The sequence below is a fragment of the Aethalodelphis obliquidens genome, unplaced genomic scaffold, assembly GCF_003676395.1.
Source record: "Aethalodelphis obliquidens isolate GAN/ISIS:26980383/991018 unplaced genomic scaffold, ASM367639v1 scaffold46, whole genome shotgun sequence".
NCBI lineage: Eukaryota > Metazoa > Chordata > Mammalia > Artiodactyla > Delphinidae > Aethalodelphis > Aethalodelphis obliquidens.
The window spans coordinates 15508276-15531090 of NW_020837990.1; the positions used below are offsets into that span (position 1 = coordinate 15508276).

Here is a 22815-nt window from a genome sequence, read left to right on the forward strand (position 1 = left end):
ATACTTACCACTCTTTGTTATCTTATATTTGTATAATTATTGGACTCATATCTGTCTCTCTCATTAGGCGGTAAGCTCTCTAGGATAGTAGCTATATCAGCTCTGCTTGCCATTGTATCCCTGCATCTTCTCTGCAGGAGGCTTTCCACAAATATATATTTAATACATTTTATTACAACCATGTGAAACGTGCAGAGGAAAAGATCACATCAAAAGGGCAATACCGATTGCATTAGGATTGTGAAAATATGACTGATATTTTTCTCTATCTACAAGAAACATTATAATGTAAAATGATAATATAAATAAAAACTCACATTAAAAAGAAACATATATTGTACTTATCGAATAAACATAATTTTACAAAAATTAAAAGTGGAATTGATACCTGTAATTACTGTATTCTAAGAGACCGGGTGTTTGATTTTTTTCCCTAGTGTGTCTAAATGGGTGCATCATTTTCACATAGATATAAGCACAGATAAAATGTTGTACTTTGTTTTTTCTGCTTCATGTTATGTCACATGCTACATTGCCTGAGTAATTATTTTTAGCAACTGCATAATGTTCAGTTAAATTAATGTACTTTGCGGGGGGTGGGGAGTGGGAGGGTATTTCTTTAAGATACATGTCCTGGAGTAGAATTCACACTGTCTGAGTATTCACATAGAGGTACAGATTTCTGACTTCATTGGCCAAATGTTAACAAGAAACAGTCAGTGATGGATTTGAGTGCAAGTGTGGAATGAGTGCTTGAGATGAAATTAAATGAAGTGTGATTATTTTAAAAGAGACTCAATGTTATATGGAGGCTTTAGAAAAAAATAATAAAGTTACGTTTATTAGAGAGTTCCTAAGTCGGGTAGCTTGACTGTCCTCTGAAATGAGAAGGATGTGTTGAGAAGGGGGCAGGGATGCTGCTGAATGTTGGGGTCTGATAATTTGGAAGGGTTTTTGAGGAACTAGAGGTCATGTACAAATGTGGGACATTAGGGAATTTCCTGGACATCCAGTGGTTAGGGCTCAGCACTTTCACTGCCTGGGGCCCGGGTTCGATCCCTGGTTGGGAAACTAAGATCCTGCAAACTGTGAGGTGTGGCCAAAAAAAAAAAAAAAAATATATATATATATATATATATATATGTATGTATGTATATGTGTGTATATATATATATATATGACATTAATAAATGAGGTAGTAACAAGTTGGAGGCAGCCAGTACTGGTTAGAAGCTGGTACTTGTGGTCTCTTAGTCTGTTAGTAAGAATAGTAGCAATAGAGACAGGAGTGACCAGGTGTCAGAGGGATGGCAATGGCAAAATGGGAGGCACCAATGCAAATTATGCGGATTAGACATGATGACTGTTGCGTAATGCTTTTCAAAATGCAAGTCTGGGCAGGATGGCCTCTGGCTTCCCTCTTGATTATTTTATAAAATGACAGTATCATAGCCCCAAGCAGGAGCCTGACTTGCAACCATCACAGTTCATTGCCTTTAACCCCAAATTAGCCATTCTGCAGCTGTCTTGCTCACCACTTTCTTAGGAATACAAACTCTCTAACACTTGTGCTTCACAGAGGACCCTGGATAAAAGGCAACTGCGGAGTCACATGAACTTCTTTCCAAAACAGCAGAACTGGGGCTTCCCTGGTGGCGCAATGGCTAAGAGTCCCCCTGCCGATGCAGGGGACACGGGTTCGTGCCCCGGTCCGGGAAGATCCCACATGCCGTGGAGCGGCTGGGCCCGTGAGCCATGGCCGCTGAGCCTGCATGTCCGGAGCCTGTGCTCCGCAACGGGAGAGACCACAACAGTGAGAGGCCTGCGTACCGCAAAATAAATAAATAAATAACAGCAGAACTTCTCGAGCTTGGGGCCCAACAACAAGCCTGGCTTTTTCATCAGAGGTTTGTCAAACTGGCCACTTGATGAAATTTGTCATTATGTTCTTCAGACTCCCCTTTCTGCTTTATTTGCCTCAGTCCAGGGCAGTCTCCCTCTGGATTGAATATTCTCTCATTTCCAAACAGTTCTAGGGTCCTCCTGAAATGAAGCAAATGATCTGCTTTAAAAAAAAAAAAAATCACAACTCATGATTTAACTAAGGACTTAGAGCAGCATTTTTATTTGAAAGAAGACTAAGCAGGTAAGGGCAGGGGAGAAGGAAAAATAAATAATGGCAGAATTTCAGTTCTGGCACTCTGGAAGTGTGCATCAGACACATCTGTGCTTTGGATGACCTTTCCTATCCATCTCAAATCGCACTGCCCTTACTACTGAGCATTAGCCATGTCCTCATTCATGGGCTTTTGTGTCTGTGTGTTTAAAGAATTCCATTATCTAAGACCATTACATTCAACAATTTCTTTTCTGCATGTAAGCTTTTCTCTTTGACCACTGAATGGGCAAGTAAGGACACTATCTGTTATATTCACCATTGAATCCCCATTGCCTACATTGCTCAATAAACATCTAATCATTACCGAATGAATGAATGCGTAATCAGAACTGGAATATTCTAGTTTCCCCATGTCATTAAAATATCTATCATTCAGTTGCATTATTAGGTCAGGTTTGCACAATGCTCAACCCACATTGTCCTCAGCAACTTGATTATTTCAACTACTAGCAGACACTTTTAGATTGTCATCGAATTTATATGATTACAGCCAAAATACATCCATGGTGGTGAAGAGGAAACTCTGACTAGAGCCAATTTTTCCCCTGGACTTATAGTTTATGCAACGCCTCCACTAGGTAAAGTTTGACCCACCACGAGTTTGCACTTCATGCAAAGAAATTTAAAGCATGCATTGATATTTTTGTTTTATTTCAGCAAACTCCAGAAGACAAAGAGGGATATCAGATGGCTTCAAGGAGTAACTGGTGAATGGTTTGAAGAAGTTCAAAGGAAAAAGTTTTGCAATGAAACAGATGTTAGCCAAATGTTAAAACAACCAGTTACATACAGACTGAGAAAGGGGATGGCAGAAAATGGTGAGATCTTAGGACACCTCATTGTAGATAAAGGCTCAGTGGGATCTCCAATTTAACCAATCATGTTCAGGATTATTTTTAAATCATAAGGGGCAAAATTCACAATAAAAAGAGTGAACTGAAAATGGACTGTACTGTCTTGAGGGTATGTTTAGAGTCAGGCAAGATAGCACAATGGTTAAGAACACAGGCATCAGTATCAAAAAGGGCCTGGATTCAAATCTCCACTCTGTCTGCCTCTGTATTCTCTATTCTATCAGAATTCATGTGACTCTGTTCAAATTACTTATTCTTATTCTCTATAAGCCTCAATTCTCTCATCTTTAAATGGGTATGATAATACCTACTTCACAGGGTGGTTGTGAGAATTAAATAAAATAATACATATAAAGTACTGAACTCTAACACAGTAAGCATGTAAATAAATGGGATGATGATGCACAAGGAGGGGGAGACAGAGGAAGGGAGGGAAAGGAGAACAGGACAGGAGGGGGGTTAGGAGGGGGAAGGTGGTAGAGAAACTGCCACCCTTCTGGTACTTTGGTAACTTAAACCCCCAAAATGAGCTCAAACAAATGCCTTCCTTGGACATTCTAACTTTGTGACTACCAGCATGTCTCTCACCTTCAGCAATCACTTATTTTTTAGTCTGTAAATGAGGATAATAAAAACTGCTTTCTCAGGACTGTTTGAGAATAACAAAGTGCATTTAGAAATTTTAAGTAGTAAAACAGTGTAAAGTATAGAGTCACATTGACTGCTTTTGTTATATGTTACTAACATTAGTAACATTGAGAAATATGTAACAATATATCTAAACATATATTGGAAATATTTTGCAACTCCCATAAAAAAGAAATTTATCTAAAAAGTTCACAATTCAGATTTTTAGATTAACCCCATATATACCATGATGAATTTCCCCTTACCTTGAATTCCTCATTTAAAAACTCAGCATGTCCAAAAGTATTACAGTATGATGGAACTGGTATATGTTGATCATGGCTTAGAATTTTTAATACTCATATATAATATCATATTATCTATACATATATATTATACATATTTATATTACATGCATACCCACATATAAACCGTATATGTAGCAAATACACATGCACAGAGATTTTAATGGGAATAAGGAGCACTCTAAAGGGCTTAATTTCCTTTTCCTTTACTTTCTTTGATATGAAAAGTCACGTAGTCTATCACTGTGTTTTTTTTTTTTTAATTTTTTTAAATTTTTATTTATTTATTTATTTATTTTTGCGGTTCACGGGCCTCTCACTGTTGTGGCCTCTCCCGTTGCGGAGCACAGGCTCCGGACGCGCAGGCTCAGCGGCCATGGCTCACGGGCCCAGCCGCTCCGCGGCATGTGGGATCCTCCCAGACCGGGGCACGAACCCGTGTCCCCTGCATCGGCAGGCAGACTCTCAACCACTGTGCCACCAGGGAGGCCCTATCACTATGTTTTTAAAGCACCAAAATAAAAATTTCTGAAGGATGGGGTAGTTAAGACCAGCACAAGAACCGGATGAGGTCCCTAACACACTACCTTTGGCCTTGGATTGCCATGGGGAAAGCGCATTGAGAAAGTGTCCCAGCTGGTATGAGAGGAAGGATGTCCTGCGGAGCTGCAGGCCCCAGCACCTACTGAAAGATGCCCCACTCTTAGTGAGGCTCCTCCGCTCAGCAGAACCAAGAGGCACAGGGCCCCACCTAGTCCCGAGGTCTTCATGTGGGGATGCCTGTGTTCCTAGACTGCATGGGTGGGGGTGTTAGTTCTCCAAGAGTATTTACCTGGAAATATTAATCATGCAAAATTTTTACAATTTTCTTTTAGATCCTATGGAATTACAAACATCAAGATCTAAAAATATACCTAATCAAAGAAACCCAACATCCGTTCCTTGTCAGCTGAGCTTCAGATCATCATTTGCTTCTCTATTCTCATTCAGAAAATCCAGAAAGGAGACTTTAAAGCTTCAACCACTGGGAGAGAAAGGGTGAGTTAAACTCAGCTCCTGTGACAGCTCATTAGTTATCTGATACCAGAGCCCACCAGCCTGTTTTGTGTTCAGAATGTTTAATGTTCTTAGAATTTAATTTCAGATAGTAACAAAGGAAACAGGGCTGAGCCCTCAAAGGGACAAAGTTCTTATGAAACTTTGGGCTCATCTGAAATCCAACTTCTAACCAACTGCACAGGTCTCAGGAGGTGGACATAGTGAATGATGGATTAAATGTTGAGAAATAATTATTGGCAGTTTCTCCACTGCTCCAAGAGCCTGGTCTTTGCCCTGGTCAAGTAGTTACATTTAAATTGAAACTACTCCTTACTTGGGGAGTATGTGTGTCAGGAGAATTGCAGTTTAAAGAGTAAATGAGCATAAATGAGATGAGCAAAGAGTAGAGAAAAACTGAATTATGAAATAGAGAAAAAATATATTACCATCATTAAAAATATTGAGGACAGCCATTCCTCTGTAGTTGCTTGGAATTTAAACTTAAGGTGAAGGAGGGGAAGCTCTGAGAGCAGTGGAGGTATTGTTCCAGATGGTTCCCAGTTGAGAACTGTGTAAATCAGTTCATCTTGACTCATTACGTTGTTGGATTGTTTTGTGAAAAACAAGCAAGGCTTTGCTTACATGCAATTTGCTGACTGCTAAATATTTTCAGCATGTCTTCCTGGTTGAAAAGCTTCCCACCCTCTTAAGGTGTTGGCTTGGCACATGATGTGTTCCATGTATGCCTTTAAGAGTGCATTGCAGCTCTAAATAAAAGGTGTTGGAGGTCACTCTTGCTGAAAAACAACAGGCAGCAAGCAGCTTGGTGAAGCATGCAATGAGGCTCCTGACTCGTAGAGGAGCTCTTGGGGGAATGGAAGGGTTTTGCTTCCAGCTTTCACTTGAGGCTGTTTTTGTCTTTGATGAAATAGTGAAGAGCTGAACAAAATGTAGATTTATGTGATCGTTTCCACCAGAGTCACTTACGAGGAAGTACTCTTCAAATAGTGAGTTGCTTTTCTTTGTAAAAAATGTTTTAAACTCTAGTAATTCTCTCATTTGGGAATTAAAAATTGAGGAGTATTTCCTTTATAGGAAATATTATTTTTAAGGAGAAAAGAAATATTCCTAATGTGTAGTGTGGCTGAGACTTATGATGTAATTTGTGTTTTAGGTAATTTTCTTCAAGGCAGAGTTTTATTGTAGCTGAATAATCTAACATTAGTAAACTAGGAAAAGTTGAGGAAACTGTTAACTCTATTGACAAGTTATTTCCAAGCTCATATTGTAAGTTGCTGCCAAAGTGGATCAAAGAAGATGAAAGTTCTATAATCTTCATTTTGGGTATCATGTATTTTAGTTATAGACCAAATTGAAAAAAATGAAACTCTTGCAAAATTCTGTTTAGCGATTGTTCTTCTTAAATATCACAATGACTTGTAGCTGTCTTTTAGCCAAACACAGGATACAAAAATGAAACAAATTTTATCCTTTAAGCATGTGTGTGTGTTACAGTTTTCAGAATTTGCCATCTTTAAATACATTTTATGTTCAAACCGTAAGTGGGAATAATTGTGCTGGTGCAGAATGTAATGAAGGCACTGTTTTATGCTCCTAATAGGTTTCAGAAGATAAAACATGAAAATATGCCCTTTTTATTTTTAAATATGAATGTGACCTAAATATCTGGATCTAAATCCTGAATGTGTATGTGTGTGCTGGGGGAAGGGTGTTTTTAAGGGAGCATAGTACTATGGTAGGACTATAAATTGTGTGTCATACATTCGGATGGGCCCTTTATTCTTAAGTAGAGCTTTTTTCCTTAGGCAGTTCTGATTTTTTTCAAAATACAGAATCAAGCTTCAGCATACAGACTCTGGTTCAGGAGCTCCTCCTTGCCTATAAGCGCAGTGGGAGGAACTGACAAAGAGCCCCAGAGGGCCCCAGAGGGGAGCACAGTCATCCTGTGCGAGGCAGGTTTCTACTTGCTGAAGCCATCAAGACTCGACTTTGTCACACACTGTCTTCTGGAGAACAAGTCAGCAAAGCAGTTTAAGAGGATCTTCTGCAAATCACAGAGAGAAAGCCAACCCCTAGAAAGCCATGGGAACATAGTGACTTTATTAATTAATGAAAAGGCAAAAAGTTTTGCTATTTCTGATTCAAATATGACTACTGAAGTTTCTCCTCCCAAATTTATGTACTTCCCAAATTATCCCCTTATTATTTTAATCCTATTTGTAAATGATTGAACTGTACTCTCTATGACTCTACCACAACCCAGGAACAAAAAAAATTTTCCATTAATGTTTTAATTAATTTATTGCTAGCCAAAAATTCAAGAAAACATACATATACAATTGTACCTTGGTATCTGCGGGGGATTGGTTCTGGGAACCTCCTGCGGATACCAAAACCCACAGGTGCTCAAGTATCTTATACAAAATGTACAGTTAGCCCTCCATAGCCACAAATTCAGCCAACCAGGGTTCCATCTGTGGTTAGTTGAATCCGCAGAACCTGTGGACACTGAGGGCTGACTGGATTGTGTATCTTTCTCCTAATATTTCCCTGTAAGTTATGTTTCCTTGTGTCTTGTTTTGGGGTATTTATTGCCTGAGATATGGAGCTCAGTCCCTGCCACAGAATTTCAGTAACTCCATCACCTCCACATAGTTCAGCAAGTACCTAATAGTGTATATCATGAGCTTGTAAATGCAGCCTTCCTGGCTGCCCAGCAATATCTGCAGTTACTTTTTCTTATTCCAGACCCCGAGTTATTCCATTGATGTACGCCTCACTGTGAATAGGTGATGTGCCACCCTCTGTTCCATGCACCAACACACTCCACAATGAAGTCGTCCCTGCAAAGGGGCCCCTTCATGTCTACACACATTCTTAAAGCTATGAAGCCATGTGCCACCAGTTCATGATGGTGATTTTAGAGATGTTGATTGTTTTCCCCTATACACTTTCCTTTGTTGTAGTCCCAAGGACTAGGGCAAAGTGGAAGTACAAGAGAACTAGTTCATAAGACTCATGAGTAACATGTACAGTTAAATTTAAGTTGGCTTCTTTCCTTTGAGGACCATCACAGTGTATAGCATACAGTAAGCACTCACCACACAGCTGTGATTATAGCGTGACAACTGCTCTCCTGGAGTGAGGGTATGCCTGCCCACTACCCTGTTCCTTTCAGATGATTTTTTACCTGAGGATGCAGAGTTTTTGGTGGGTGCCCAAATTTACCTGATCTATCATAGGATGTACACAGCCTAGGCACTCCAGTTTACATAAGCAAAAGATCAAATGCTATTTTGGAAAGTTTAAAAGGCAGATTATTGTTTTCCCTGGATTCTGTTTTCTCTCTGTCTATCTGTCTCTCTCACTCTTCCTTTTTCTCTCTTTCCAAATGTCCTACTATGCTGCCTTCCTTTTTCCTGCTAAGTGACTAGGCTTCAGTTGGAGGACACAGGCATGTAAGACACCTAGATCAAAGGAGAGATCAGAGTAAGCAAAATCCTTCTCTGGAAATTCTCCTTCAGTGATCCCAGGTGTGGTGGCCACAGATAAACAGTAGGATTGTGGTGACAGGAGGGAGAAGCATGACAAAGGGAGTGGTTCCCAGATGATCTGGTTGATCATTATTAGAATTTCATCAGCATTTTAAAATAATGACAGATAACCAGGCCCTAGCCTTGAGATTCTGATTCAGGTCTGAAGTGGAACACTTTATTTATTTTTAATTCCCTAGGATATTTGGATGCTCATCCAGGTTTAGGAGCCATGGTTACAGAGCTTTCTACCCTCATTATGGCAAGGGCCATCAGAATTCCTGGCATGGTACTAATAGCTGAGGTGATAGCTTCTCTTTCATTTGTTTATCAAAGTCCTACTCTGGATCGGATACTGTGTTTAGTGCTGGAGGTAAAATCGTGAAAATAAGGCAAAGTCCCCACCTGGAGGACTTTAGAATCTAGTAGGGAACACCAGATGACTGCGTATGGTTGGGCAGAACTCTAGGAAGTGCTGATCACATCACAATCATCATGGATTTATTCGTATATTCATTATGGCAGTTTCCTGGCAAATGACAGTAAGGATCTTGAGGAAGGGATGCTCTTTAGAAAACACACAGGGGTGACCTCTGAGTGACAGCCTGGATGACAGCCGAGTACACTGATGATTATGGTATCATATGGTGAGTGCTGTGGTGGATGCATGGTATTCCTGCCATGAGAACATTATAGGAGAAGCAGTTAATTCAGACTGGAGGATACAGAAGCATTCCTGGAAAAAGAGAGCCAATTTCTGAAGGACACATAGGACTGAGCTAGGCAATTAAGAGTTAGGAGGTTGCGCTGGGCAGAAAGAATGATACAGCAAAGATGCAGAGACTGGAAAAAAGTAAGAACTCATCTAGGTCATTGAGGTTCAGTGACCAAGTATAAGGTGAGACTGATAAGAGGTGGGGTGGGATCAGCTGGCAAAGGCCAGAACATAGGAACCTTATACATGCAATGCTAAGGAGCTTGGACTTGATCCTGTAGACAGCAGGGAGCCCTTAATCACTTTTTCTCCTTATTATATATATTATATATGTATATGCATTCCTTTATATATATATATATATATAAAACAGATGAAATCACCCCCCACCCACTGACCCGGACAAACACTAATTATTTTGGTGTATTTCATGCGTGTGTGCATATTGTATATATATTTTTTCATTAAATAGAGAAGTGACATAATGAGATTTTCATTTTAGAAAAATCACTTTAGCACAGTGGTTCTCAAGCAGGGGAAATTTTGCACCCCGAAAGCCACTTGACAATGTCTAAAGACATTTCTGGTTTTCATAACTGAAGGGTGGGTGCTATTGGCATCTAGTGGGTAGGGGTCAGAGATGTTGCTAAACATCATATAACACATGTGACAAACCACTACACAGAAGAAATGCCAGTAGTACCAAGGCTGAGAAACTGCTCTACCTATAGCTGGTGAAGTGGGAATATATGTGAGAGCTCTTTAAGGTATGGCTCAGTAGGACTTGTAAGCAAATGCAGGTGAGATAGCTTTCAATCTCTTGAAATCACCCAGTCCAGAGGACTTTAACCAGCATAGCTTTTGTGATTACACTGTTGTTTTTATTCACTCTACAAGCGGAAGCATACTTATGTTTCTTCAGTGGAAGAAACATAAATTAACTTGAAGGTGGGCCTGGAAGTGACCATGGAGACTCTGGGCCTCCAAGCCTCCTGAGTCCTATACCCTGCCTGCAACCTAAATCCACACGGCCTTGCACACTGTCAGGGAACATGCATCCTCCCACTCACAGCACACCCTCCCACTCGGTGACACTCTGTCCCAATTGTGCCACCTGCTACCCTCAGAAACTTATTGTTGCCCCTGCTCCCTTCACTCCAAATCAGACCAGGGGCCTGACTGAGCTGATGAGAGTGTTGAGCTGCGCAGGGACACCATGAAGCCGGCAGCTCCACAGGGCTCCGGAAAGAATCTTCACAATCTGGACAGTTTGGCTCCAGGCAAATTGAATTACTTGCCAGTTCCCGGCCTCCCTTACTCTCTTACACCTCAGGCTTGTGCTCCTGCTGTTCTTTTCCTCTCATACCTGTTCAACCACCACCTTCTCTCCCTGTTGCCTTCCCATTTATCTCGGCAAGTGCTCACCGGCCCCTCTGCATTTTCAGCATGTTATACTTAAGCCTCTGTATTGTCTGTATTGTCCTTTTCACATTGTGGCTTGCACTTTGGCTCTTTATGTATCTAATCTTTCCTATCATAAAGCATCTCAGAGAACAGGGTCTCTATCTCAGGCATATTTATTTCCTCCAAAGCACTCAAAATAGTGCGTAGCATGTAGAGGGCTTGCAGGCTCAATAAAGCTGTATGAAAAGGAAGCATATGAATAAAAACAGTATTTTAACTTCTAAATATTATTAGTGTAGAGCTGGTATTTCAAAATAATATGAAAAAAATCCATATTAATTTTAATTTCTGTTTAAATTTTGAGCTAAACTATAAAATACATGTTGGTATCTTTTAAATATAAAATTGCTTGGCCTCCCAGGTTTTATGCTCAACTTTCAAGAACCATGAAGCAACTAGGAGTTTGAATGAAGGAAAACTGCATCTTGCCACTTTCAATTGATCTGACCTAGAGTCTCAGTTTGTTTAATTCTTGATTCCATTTTGCTGTTCTCTTAGCGAAGGAGAGGACTTGATTTCATACAAGAGCTCTGAGTCACTATGGTCTATTAACTCTTAAGCTGCAATTCAGGCAGCATACCCTGGCATAGGATTATAGATTTAAAAAAATCAAAATTAATCTCAATTTTGGACCTATGTCTTTACAATTTTTCACCTTCTACTGAATTTTAGAGGAGCAACATAAATAGTAAAAGCATAATTGTTCTCCTTCAAGATGATTTCATAATAAATAAGACATATGTATAAAAATAAGCATCCTGAAGTCATCTTTATAAGGTTTGCTTTTCAAAAAATTCCCTTAAGAATTGTTGAGTCTGGTTCTGACTTACTCTCTCTTTAAGATAAAAATGTACAGAAGCAGAAAATCTGTTTCCCATTTACAAGAAAATTCTGTGTGCCATACTGATCAAGAATGAGAGCTCTAGATTCAGTCAGCCTGTGGCCGGCTCTGAACTCAGCCACTATGTACCTTGTACAGTGTCTTCTAACTTCTCTAATCTGTAAAATGAGAGTTGTCATAGTATCCACCTGACAAGAGTGATGTATTTAAATGAGATAACATGCCTATAGAGCATGAGAATACTGCCTGATACACAGTAAACACTCAACAAATATAACTGTTTTTGTAATTGTCTTCATGCTATGTTCAAGTACAAATCCACTATTATGTAATTTTTCTTGGCTACCTGAGTGACAAAGATGTAAAACATTGATCCTAAGCAAGAATAGGAAAATGTTTCTGAAAGATTTTTCAACAGTGCACTAAGAAATGTCTCCCTACTAAGCATCAGAAATATATCTTCTCAAGATATCAAGATATAATAGCAAACATGCTATTGATTTTCCAAAAGTTAGGCACTTCTTCAAAGAAGTTATTTCAAATTCTTTTCACAGATGTGACGACCACATACCTCCTGTGTCTGTGAGGGGAACTGCTTTGGTAAGTAACCGAAGAACTAAAGGTTATGCTGAAGAACTCAGAATTAATGTAATTCCTGATTGGCTACCTACTTAAATAGAATTCTCATTGGCACAGTTTGAAATTTCCTTGAGAAGCTTAGATTTCTCCTACAGAGTTCAAAGTTTCCCAGCTGTGATCTGTTTCCAGTTGGCTGTGGTACTAAAATACTCAAACAGCAGGCTCTGCCAGGAGGAGTGAAGCCATTGTATGTCCACAGAGACTAGCGTTAGTATCTCTGATATTTTACCACGTGTCAGTCCTGTACAGCCCTAAAATGTTGGACAGAGGAAGAATTTATTTGGGGATAGCAGAGGAATCGCAATTTGGGGCATGCAAACTGTAGCAAGCTGCAGGCAAGTCTGCTGAGGATTTGGGATAGGCTGTATTTGGGCAGGGAATGTAAAGAGGGGAGAGTTCAGTTTGAGTCTGTCAAAATCAATGGAGACCAGCTTTGAAAATTTCCAAATAAACTTCAAACCAGTGTGGGTCTGTGCTAGACCTATTCTGGGCAAGATCATCATTTGTATTCAAAGAGGAAGCCACTGATAGGTGAGATGCATTTGGACAGAACAGGTTCACATGAGGGGGCTAACCCAACAGGACCTCCACTTAAAGGGCTTAAATTTAAATTTATCTCTGTGTTCACATGCTTATAAGATTGAGAAGCTTTAAGTTTTCTGTTTCTTACTTTTTTGCTGTCATGACTTTTGATCTACACACACTTGTGTCTTCGTGTGTAACTCATATGGTTTGGAGATGAAAGAAAGACGGAGTTTTGGAAGGTACCTAAGAGTGCAGGAGGAAGGTAGAGGCATTTCTCAATTGATGGCCCTTAGTACTAATATCTACCTTTCTCTTCTTTTTTCAAAAAGCATGAGATAGAATTCTGGTGAGGAGTGCATATAAACAGAGGTTCTTTACTTCACAAACAAAAGTGAGCCTCCTTTCTTCTTCAGAGTAATGCTACTTTCTCTCCTTTATATGCTTGAGCCCCAACCATGACGCCAGCAGCAACAACAGCTACATTCTGATGGAGAACTTGCTATCATTCAGGTACTTGACATGGGTCACTTCATTTGATCCCCAGAGGTAATCTATGAAGTAGGTACTATTATTATTCCCATTTAAAGATGAAGAAACTAAGGTTCAGAGAATTTAAAGATCATGCTCAAGGTCACACTGGAAAATGGTATAATCAGGATTGAAACACCCGGGTCTCTGTTAACTCGGTAGCCAGAAGTCAAAAATGCCTACAGCTTCAACAGCCCCAAAGCCCTGTTTGTTTATGAGCCCCAGTTGCTCGCTACATGCAGACTGTCCTTTAACTGAGCAGTAGACTGAACTGGCACACATGCAGCTTTGTTCTCTAGAAGGACAGAGCCCTACTTCAGGATGCTTCTGTACTCTTGCTTTTCCTCGGAGAAGTGCTCAGAGCTAACCTTCCTTTCCCATTTAAGAGCCATGGGGTCTGAAACAAATGAGGAACATAAAAAGAAATGCGAGCACCTAGAAGTTATAAAACAGGAGAGCTAATCTGGAGTTCTTGGGATTTGAAAGTCCAGTCTGAGGATTAGTAGATATCCTTCTTTGGCACTCTTAATTGCTGCTTGCCTTAAACCATTTTTCTGCTCAGAGCATGTCAATCTAAAAAAGTAAGAACTGGGAATATAAATGAAACTCAAGCCGATGATTGCAGCTCCCAGTTAATAACTATTATAAAAAGTAGGAGAGAGAAAATAATGAAACGATTGTTGAAGACAAGAGTTTTGTATAACATGTAGATCTCCATTATTTATCCATGAAAGTCCTATCCCCTTAACCTGCAGAGAGCTGGAATTTGGCCTTTGATGCCACAGGGATTCTTGCCAAGATTTAAGATAATGAACTTCCTCTCACTTGGTTGGTAGCCTAGCAGGAATTGTACAAGGGGGATTCCAACATTTTGTAGGAGGTTGTACTACATTCTTGGATGACCTTCCATTCAAAGAGAAGGAAGCTGGGACTTCCTTGGGGTCCAGTGGTTAAGACCCCGTGCTCCCAATGCAGGGGGCCCGGGTTTGATCCCTGGTCAGGGAACTAGATCCCATATGCATGTGCAACTAAGAGTTTGCATGCCACAACTAAGAGCCTGCATGCCACAACTAAAAGATCCTACATACCGCCACTAAGACCCAGCTCAGCCAAATAAATAAATAAATATTTTTTTAAAAAGAGAGAGAAGGAAGCTGCTATTTATACATATACATCAGGGACTTCCCTGGTGGCGCAGTGGTTAGGAATCTGCCTGCCATTGCAGGAGACATGGATTTGATCCCTGGTCCACGAAGATCCCACATGCTGCGGAGCAACTAAGCCCGTGCGCCATAACTATTGAGCCTGTGCTCTAGAGCCCGCATGCCACAACTACCAAAGCCCGCGCGCCTACAGCACCGTGCTCTGCAACAAAGAGAAGCCACCACAATGAGAAACCCGTGCACCACAACGAAGAGTAGCCCCCACTCGCCGCAACTAGAGGAAGCCCGCGCACAGCAACGAAGACTCAATGCAGCCAAAAATAAATAAATAAATAAACATTTACATCAGCTTAAAAGAAGCAAAGGGTTTCAGAAAACAGAATTTTTAGAGCTAGAATGTGTGAAAGAATTTCAGTCTAAAATGGAAGCAGGGCTTCCCTGGTGGCACAGTGGTTGAGAGTCCGCCTGCCAATGCAGGCGACACGGGTTTGTGCCGCGGTCTGGGAAGATCCCACATGCCGCGGAGCGGCTAAGCCCGTGAGCCATGGCCGCTGAGCCTGCGCGTCCGGAACCTGTGCTCCGCAACGGGAGAGGCCACAACAGTGAGAGGCCCGTGTACCGCAAAAAAAATAAAAATAAAAATAATAAATAAAATGGAACCAGAGGATACATTGCATAAAATGGAAAATCTGACACATGTTCCCTGAGGAAGACAAAACTTAAGGACCGAGAAACTGATTTCCCATAAATGCCTGATTTACAGAAAACTGATAATAATATTGGAATTTTCTTAAATGACAGGGAATTGGTCAGGGATTGCCTCCTATCAACCTTGCAAAGTTTTGCTTATGGTTTCCAGAGGCATGAACAAAAATGATCCGGGTCAGGTTGGCCTCACAAAATAAGCTAACTGAGCTTTGTTTGTATGACTGGACTGGTTTTGTCTGCTCAGGAAATTTTCAAAGCTGGTCTCCATTTGTGTGTTTTTTTTAAACATCTTTATTGGAGTATAATTGCTTTACAATGGTGTGTTAGTTTCTGCTTTATAACAAAGTGAATCAGCTATACATATATATATTTCCCCATATCTCCTCCCTGTTGCGTCTCCCTCCCACCCTCCCTATCCCCCCCTCAGGTGGTCGCAAAGCTCCGAGCTGATCTCCCTGTGCTATGCGGCTGCTTCCCACTAGCTATCTATTTTCCATTTGGTAGTGTATATAAGTCTGTTTTAACAGACTCGAATTGAACTTTCCCCTCTTTACATTCCCTGCCCAAATACAGCCTATCTCAAACCCTCAGCAGACTTGCCTGCAGCTCGCTACAGCTTGTGTGTCCCAAATTGCAAGTCCTCTGCTATTGCTAAATAAACTCATCTCTCGATCTTGCCTCAGTTTACCCTTTTATTTAGGTTGACAAGAGAAACTTAGAGATCTTCTAGCTCAGAGTTTCTCTCTACTTCAGCACTTCTGACATCTTGGGCTGAATAATTCTTTGCTGTGGGGCCTCTCCTGTGAACTGTAGGATGTTTAGTGGCATCCTACTAGATGCCAGTATTTCTCCTCCACTAAACTGTGACAATCAAAACTATCTCCAGAAATTGCCAAATGTTCCATGAGGAGCAAATTGACCTCAGCTGAGAACCATCTCCTTAAAGGCGAGGAATCCAAAATCAAAGTAGCCGCCATCTCCGAGAATAGACAAACTGTATGGCCTTGGCCACTTGGTCACTCCTTATTTCTGAACAAATTCAGGCTGGGTCTGTTCTTAGCTGATATGCCAGCTCTGTACCCCTAGAAACATACCTCCAATGTGGCATAACCAGACTAGGCTGGTGTGAGCTCCCTGAGACTGGGACCATACCTGCTCACCTGTGTATCCCCACTTCCTGGCACAACGTGAGTACTCAGAAACTGAAAGAAGAAATGAATGTGTGGTTTTAAGCCACAAGATGCAATGCTGGATTTGACCTTTGCAGGAAAACAGATGCAGAATAAATTCAAGAACACCTTGAAAAATTAACTTGTTGACTTTATCAAGGCATTTGATAACATCCATGAGCTCCGGCTTCAGTTCCAACAGCTGTTCTACAGGTTTGGCTGCCCTAGAAGTTCTCAGATAGTCTGAGATTACTCTATGACAGAGGTTTGTTTGACTCATCATGTCAGAATTGCAGATGTTATCAGTAGAGTGAATTGGGGTTGGAAAAATGGCCTTATTTTGCTCAGCATATTCTGTGTACCATGTTTAAGAATGTAACTGAGACCCTAAAGCCAGCATTTTGAGACTCTGGCCTCTAATCCTGTAGGACACTTTTCTAACTCATTACACTACGAGTACCTGCAGGAGTTCTCCAGGAAATTCTCTGTAACCACAGAAGACTAGTAATGGCTAACGATGAGGAATTACTAAGTGCTAAACACCATTCTAAAGTGTTTTACAACTATTAATTCATTTAATCCTCGCAGCACCACTATCAGATGAGGAGTGTTGTTGTTGCGTTTTTGTCTTTTTTTTCATTATTCCAAGAAAGAAACTAAGGTACAGAACAGAAACGTTAAGCAACTTGCCCAAAGTTGTACAGCTTTTAAGAGAGAGAACCAGAATTTGGACTTGTTTAGTATTCATGTGCTTAACAATTATGCTTTGCTACCTCAGACATGCTATATTGAGTCAATATTGTAAATATTCAGTGTCTCAATTTCTGTAATAATCTTCACTAAAAATCCTATATATGTAATTTTCTACCTTGGTATATTGAAAATCAATCCATAACTGTGTGCATGGAGGGTATGGAATGTTTAAAGCAAGGTTCCTGTCTTCAGAGAGTTTACCACCTAATTGAAGAAATGTACATTGGTAAAATAAAAATACAAAGCAATGTAGTAGAGAAAATAGGATTAGAGATCAGACCATATGAGTGTCAGTAGCCAGTGTCACCTTTTATTATTCCTGTGACTTGAGTAAGGTACTTAACTGAGACTCAGTTTTTTCATCTGCAAAGTGGGAATGAAAATCCCTACCTATTTCACAAGTTTGTTCTAAGGATCAAATGAGAGAAGATATTTTTAAAGTATATTGAAAACTGAATAAATGAGTAATTTTGTTCAAATATAAAATAGTATCAAAAGAGTGTACAAAAATGTATTGGAGAAGTTCAGAAGTGGGAAATATTATTGTGGGAAGCATCGTCTTTGAATTCAGTTCAGTAAATATGAGTCAATCTCTTATATGCTGATGCTATGCAAGGTGCTCAGGATACAAAGTAGAATACTTTGCTTTCTTAGTTATTTTAGAATTTGGTCCACTTCCAGGGTTTTATTCATGTGTCTGTGAATCCCTGGTTTCCTAGATCAGAGTGGGGATTAGAATGTGTGAGAGGGTAGGGGAGGAAGTGTAGAAGTCGAGTGATAAAGTAAAAGTGGAGAGAATGTAAACAACTTTGATATGAAATAAAATGTATAATACCAGAGGTGCATAAAAAATACTGTGGTAATTAATTATTCCTGCAAGAATTGGAGAAGGACTAACAGAGAGGTTGATATAGGAACTGGACTCCGAAGGATGAGCTGACATTTTCCAGAAGAAGAGGAGAAAGGGCAAAGATCAGGAGCAGAGACACAGAGTCCTCAGAAGTGCACAGCATTTTAAAGGACTGTGTGTAGGGAGCTTGGAGCATGGGGATTAAAGCTAGTTGGGGAAGAAAGGCTTAAATCAAAAATTGGAAAAGGATTTTGACACTATTTTGCTGCACGGAGGTGTTTGGGCCTCATCCTCTAGGCCAGGTATGGGAAATAGGCTTCATCTGTTATGATGACGTTATGGCACAGAATATTCTTTGGAGGAAGATTCGGAGTCCAAGATTGACCCCTGACTGAGGATCTGTGTGTGCTCTGAGCCGCAGAAGGATTTACCTCTCTTAGCCATATAATATCTCCATGTGTTGGAAACATCCTTAATATGTTAGGTGAATAGGGGTGGCCTTGAAGCAGAAGATCTGTGCAGAAATATAACCAAAGGATGTTATATTCACGGTCTCTTAGTAGAAACCCTTCCCGCCTAGAGAGGTTCTTCTCTTCACCTGAGTGTTCAGTTCATGTACTTTGCATTTCATTATAAATTCATTATAAAGGAATGTGATCCAGGAGGCCAAAAAGAATGTACTCTGGTCTACATAGAGGAAATCTGAAGTTTATTTGAATGTTAAAATGGTTGGGAGACAATGATGCTTACTATTCTCTTAAATGTATCTACTCTGCACCAACTACCAAAACTGCAGGTTTGGGAAGAATGGGCTTATAAGGTTCATGGCTAATTGTTATTAGCACAAATAAAGACTTGGAGAGACAGTAGGTAGGACACAAAAGAGAACACCTCGATGCACTGTAGAGAGAAAAGTGTAACTGTAACTGATCTGATTTTTCAAATGATTAGTTTCTAGTTTTATTACCTCCAATTGGTATATCCCTATAGTTATATCGTGCTTCTAATATTTGTTTACTTCTGAATTTAACATAAGTATGTTAAATTATATCCAATAACCAATAAATTATCATTGGATTATTTTTCTTATTACTAAATCTCCTCTGTATGTATTCAATTACAGCTTACCCATAGAACTGAAAATGACAAGTCAATAAAATTTGGGCAGGGCTTCTGTAAGAAATAACTGACCTAGATCTTGAGAAAGAAAACAAACAGGTATAAAAATACTAGATTATGACGAATGCAAGGATTAAGAGAACCTAGGCTTTAGAATTGGACACACCTGTGTTGAGGAAATTAAAAAGCTGGAGCTTTAGAAATATTAGAGATTTGGCCTTAAGCATTCAAGATGAGATTAAATGTGATAGTGAACATCAAATAAAAGAGAAAAATTGGGGAAGAGAAGGATTCAAACGGCAAGGACTGGGTAGAAAGTGAACTGAAAATAAAGCAATTGGAATGGGAAGAGGCCTTGTGCAGGGATGCAGGCAGGATGAGTTAAAGTGGAGTCATGAGTGGCAGACCCAGTTTGCCAGAGGAAATGCAAATGGAGTTTTGGCAAAAGGAAGTGGAGGTGTGGGAGTGGATAATTCCCCAAGGTTATAAAGACAAATTAAAACTTAAAAGTAGAGCAGTGATGGATTTAATGAAATCAAGATATAATTTGCTAGTAAAGAACTCTACATCATTCTCCTAAATCCTATAAAACTAGCAAAGGTTTAAAAAAAAATTAGAAGGTCATGCTTTTCAGCGCCTTTTTTTCAGAATGATTAATCAGTTCCTTATGTGTATCTGGGAGGTTCTACCATGCTACATGATTTCCGTGGATAGAAATACTTTTTTTTCCTAAATCCATCAAGTTTACAAATCTTAAGATCCACCGCAAGTTTCAGCTAACCGCCTCTTGAGAGAAAATAGGTACAGTGTTAAGAAATCTAAAATTACAGCCACTGGGGCCAGAGAGACAACATTCCCCACTCAAGAGAGGTCAATTTCTTTCCTATTTTCCAGGAACCTCCTTAAGATTTTTGTAGTGCTATGTAAATTTGTAGGAATCTTTTGCAGGGAGAGGCTCATACTGAAAGGAATTAATGTAGGTATGGAGAAGTTTGTGATCAGTTGCAAATTGCAAAAGCAACAAAACATTACAACTAGAGAAATAAATGTTAGGAAAATTTATTTGCTGTCCTTAGACTAGGACTTTTTTTTTTTTTTTTTTGCGGCACGCGGGCCTCTCACTGCTGTGGCATCTCCTGCTGCGGAGCACAGGCTTCGGATGCGCAGGCTCAGCGGCCACGGCTCACGGGCCCAGCCGCTCCGCGGCACGTGGGATCCTCCCGGGCCGGGGCACGAACCCGTGTCCCCTGCATCGGCAGGTGGACTCTCAACCACTGCGCCACCAGGGAAGCCCTAGACTAGGACTTTTAAGCTTGGGACATTTTCGTGGGAACATGTTGGCTGGGGAAGTCCAGAAATAATATTACATTTTCTATTTTAAAATTAGCAGGCAAAAATATACAATTCACCTCTGGAAAATCAACCCATTGGCAGTGCATTTGTCCCCAAGCCAGCAGGCATGAGGGAGGGAAGTAGCATGCCTCCGTGGGATGCTTCACTGCTAGAGGATGAGTTTTTCCAAGGTAAGTCTATGCATTGAATTGCTTTGGAATTCCCAGTACTAAAGGAAAGCAAATAATAATTACAGTCTGTATTAAAGTGCTCAAAATGTATCAAACCCTGTACCTCATTTCTGAAGTCCCTCTTGTTTACCTTACCTGAAGAAGATATGGTTACATGCTATTAACACAAATATTAAAGAATCATTTTCTTAAATTAATTTATTAATTTATTTATTTTTTGCTGTGTTGGGTCTTTGTTGCTCTGTGCAGGCTTTCTCTAGTTGTGGTGAGCGGGGGCTACTCTTCGTTGCGGTGCGCGGGCTTCTCATCGCGGTGGCTTCTCTTGTTGCGGAGAATGGGCTCTTAGGCGTGCGGGCTTCAGTAGTTGTAGCACATGGGCTCAGTAGTTGTGGTTCGCGGGCTCTAGAACACAGGCTCAGTAGTTGTAGCGCACAGACTTAGTTGCTCCACGGCATGTGGGATCTTCTCAGACCAGAGCTCGAACCCATGTCCCCTGCATTGGCGGGTGGATTCGTAACCACTGCGCCACCAGGGAAGTCCCTAAAGAATCTTATATTTAAATATAATCTAAGCAAATATTCTTGGATCAAGGCCTGATAAATCTATGGAATGGTAATAATGTTTAATATTTAAACCCAGGTAAAAAGGAAAAGATATGTCTTTAGGAAATATATCTATAAAGTTTACTGTCCTTAATAGACTTTTATTGTTCCTGATTAGGACCTAAATGCACTGTGATGAAATCTGATCGTTGTTAAACAATTAACCTTGTACAATAGATAACAATAAAGACTAAAACAGGTTCCAAAAGTACTATATACACATGGACCTTATTATACAAGCATAGCTCACCTTGACATAGTTTATTCTATATAAAATAAGCCTAGCCATTTGAAAAGTGAAGTCTGAAATCATTCACTAGCTTCACCTTGAGGAACTAAATTCAATTTCCAAGGGCAATGATGTCACCTCAGCCCTATAGTTAGGACAGGTGGTGTGATCATTGAGAGACATCCAGCTGGTTGGTTAACTCCTTTCAGTAAGATGGTTACTGGCAGAGAACTTGCTTCAGAGAAAAGAGACCCAGAGGAAAACTTCTGTTCCGAAACAAAGGTTTTACTAGTAGAGGAGAGCTACTTTTTATGAAATGAAAAAAAAAAAATGACTTGACCTCTCTGAAAATAAAAAGGAGAAGCAGAACAGGAATTTTTTTGACCTCAAGAGTAGTGAGTCAAATAGCAGTATTAATTTCGGAATCAAAGTAACTTTGAATAATTTAAAGTCCCGTGATACTGATGTTAAGAGTGGTTATCTCTGGGAAGAAAGACTCCAGGTGATTTTACCTCTTTTGTTATATTTTCCTGTATTTACCATATATTGCTTTTGTAGTCAGCAAAAGACTTTATTTAAGGAGGAAGAAAAAACTATGAACAGTTTGAAAGGGAAAACAGAAATCAAAGAGATTTCATTATAATTTGCTTTAAAGACAGATTTATGTAGTTTTCTTTTCTTTTTGCCCTGCCTTATATTTTGGCATTGCTTGATTATTTTATTTGTGGATGTAGGAAATAAATTATTTCAGGGACAGGAGAAAAATAATTTTTTTCACTAAAACATTGACGAATGTTTTCCCTGAAGAATTCCTTAGTTACAGATCTTTCATGCTCAAGACTAGTTCTTTTGCTGGCTATGCGAACTTAATAGCACCAACTTACAAATAAAAGAGAGTAGAGAAAATTCAGAGCAGATATCAAAAACCCCTTCAGCACCTGTCCTAACATAATTGGTATATTATAAGTACGTCTCACTTACATTCACTCAGATACCGATATACCTCACTTTCCCTGTCATTGAAGAGTTAAAATTACAATTTTTTTTTTTTTTTTTTTTTTCTTTGCTGTATGTGGCCTCTCCCGTTGCGGAGCACAGGATCCGGACGCACAGGCTCAGCGGCCATGGCTCACGGGCCTAGCCGCTCCGCGGCATGTGGGATCTTCCCGGACCGGGGCACGAACCCGTGTCCCCTGCATCGGCAGGCGGACTCTCAACCACTGTGCCACCAGGGAAACCCCTAAAATTACAATTTTTAATGAAAAATAATTTTAATTAACCAAAGAAAGTGCACCATTTTATGTAACTCAGAAAGATAGATTTCTGTAAACCAAAAAGTTCTTCAGCAATTTAAATAATCCCATAACTTATTTCTCATGTCAGATTTTATTTTTTTAATGAACATTTCTTAAAAAAATAAACAATCTACT

General features: G+C 40.0%; 2 protein-coding genes across 14 annotated transcripts in view; both read left to right on the top strand.

Moving 5' to 3' along the window:
* EXPH5 (exophilin 5) overlaps nt 1-22815 on the top strand; it is a 72976-nt gene that overhangs the window by 44114 nt on the left and 6047 nt on the right. For 2 of the 13 annotated variants that reach the window (XM_027082374.1, XM_027082378.1), the window contains exons 2-5: nt 2837-2997; nt 4841-5003; nt 12132-12177; nt 20419-20554. In XM_027082374.1, the coding sequence (XP_026938175.1) occupies nt 2837-2997; nt 4841-5003; nt 12132-12177; nt 20419-20554 (506 nt within the window). Of the gene's footprint in view, nt 1-1843; nt 2998-4840; nt 5004-5899; nt 6011-12131; nt 12178-13229; nt 13252-19035; nt 19131-20418; nt 20555-22815 lie in introns of those variants that run through there. The other 11 variants (XM_027082379.1, XM_027082375.1, XM_027082376.1 and 8 more) reach the window with 11 other exon arrangements.
* Nucleotides 5052-22815, top strand: part of POGLUT3 (protein O-glucosyltransferase 3) — a 55965-nt gene continuing 38201 nt past the window's right edge. The window contains exons 1-2 of the mRNA XM_027082389.1: nt 5052-6010; nt 12132-12177. The gene's annotated coding sequence lies outside the window, so the exon portion shown is untranslated. The remainder of the gene's footprint in view (nt 6011-12131; nt 12178-22815) is intronic.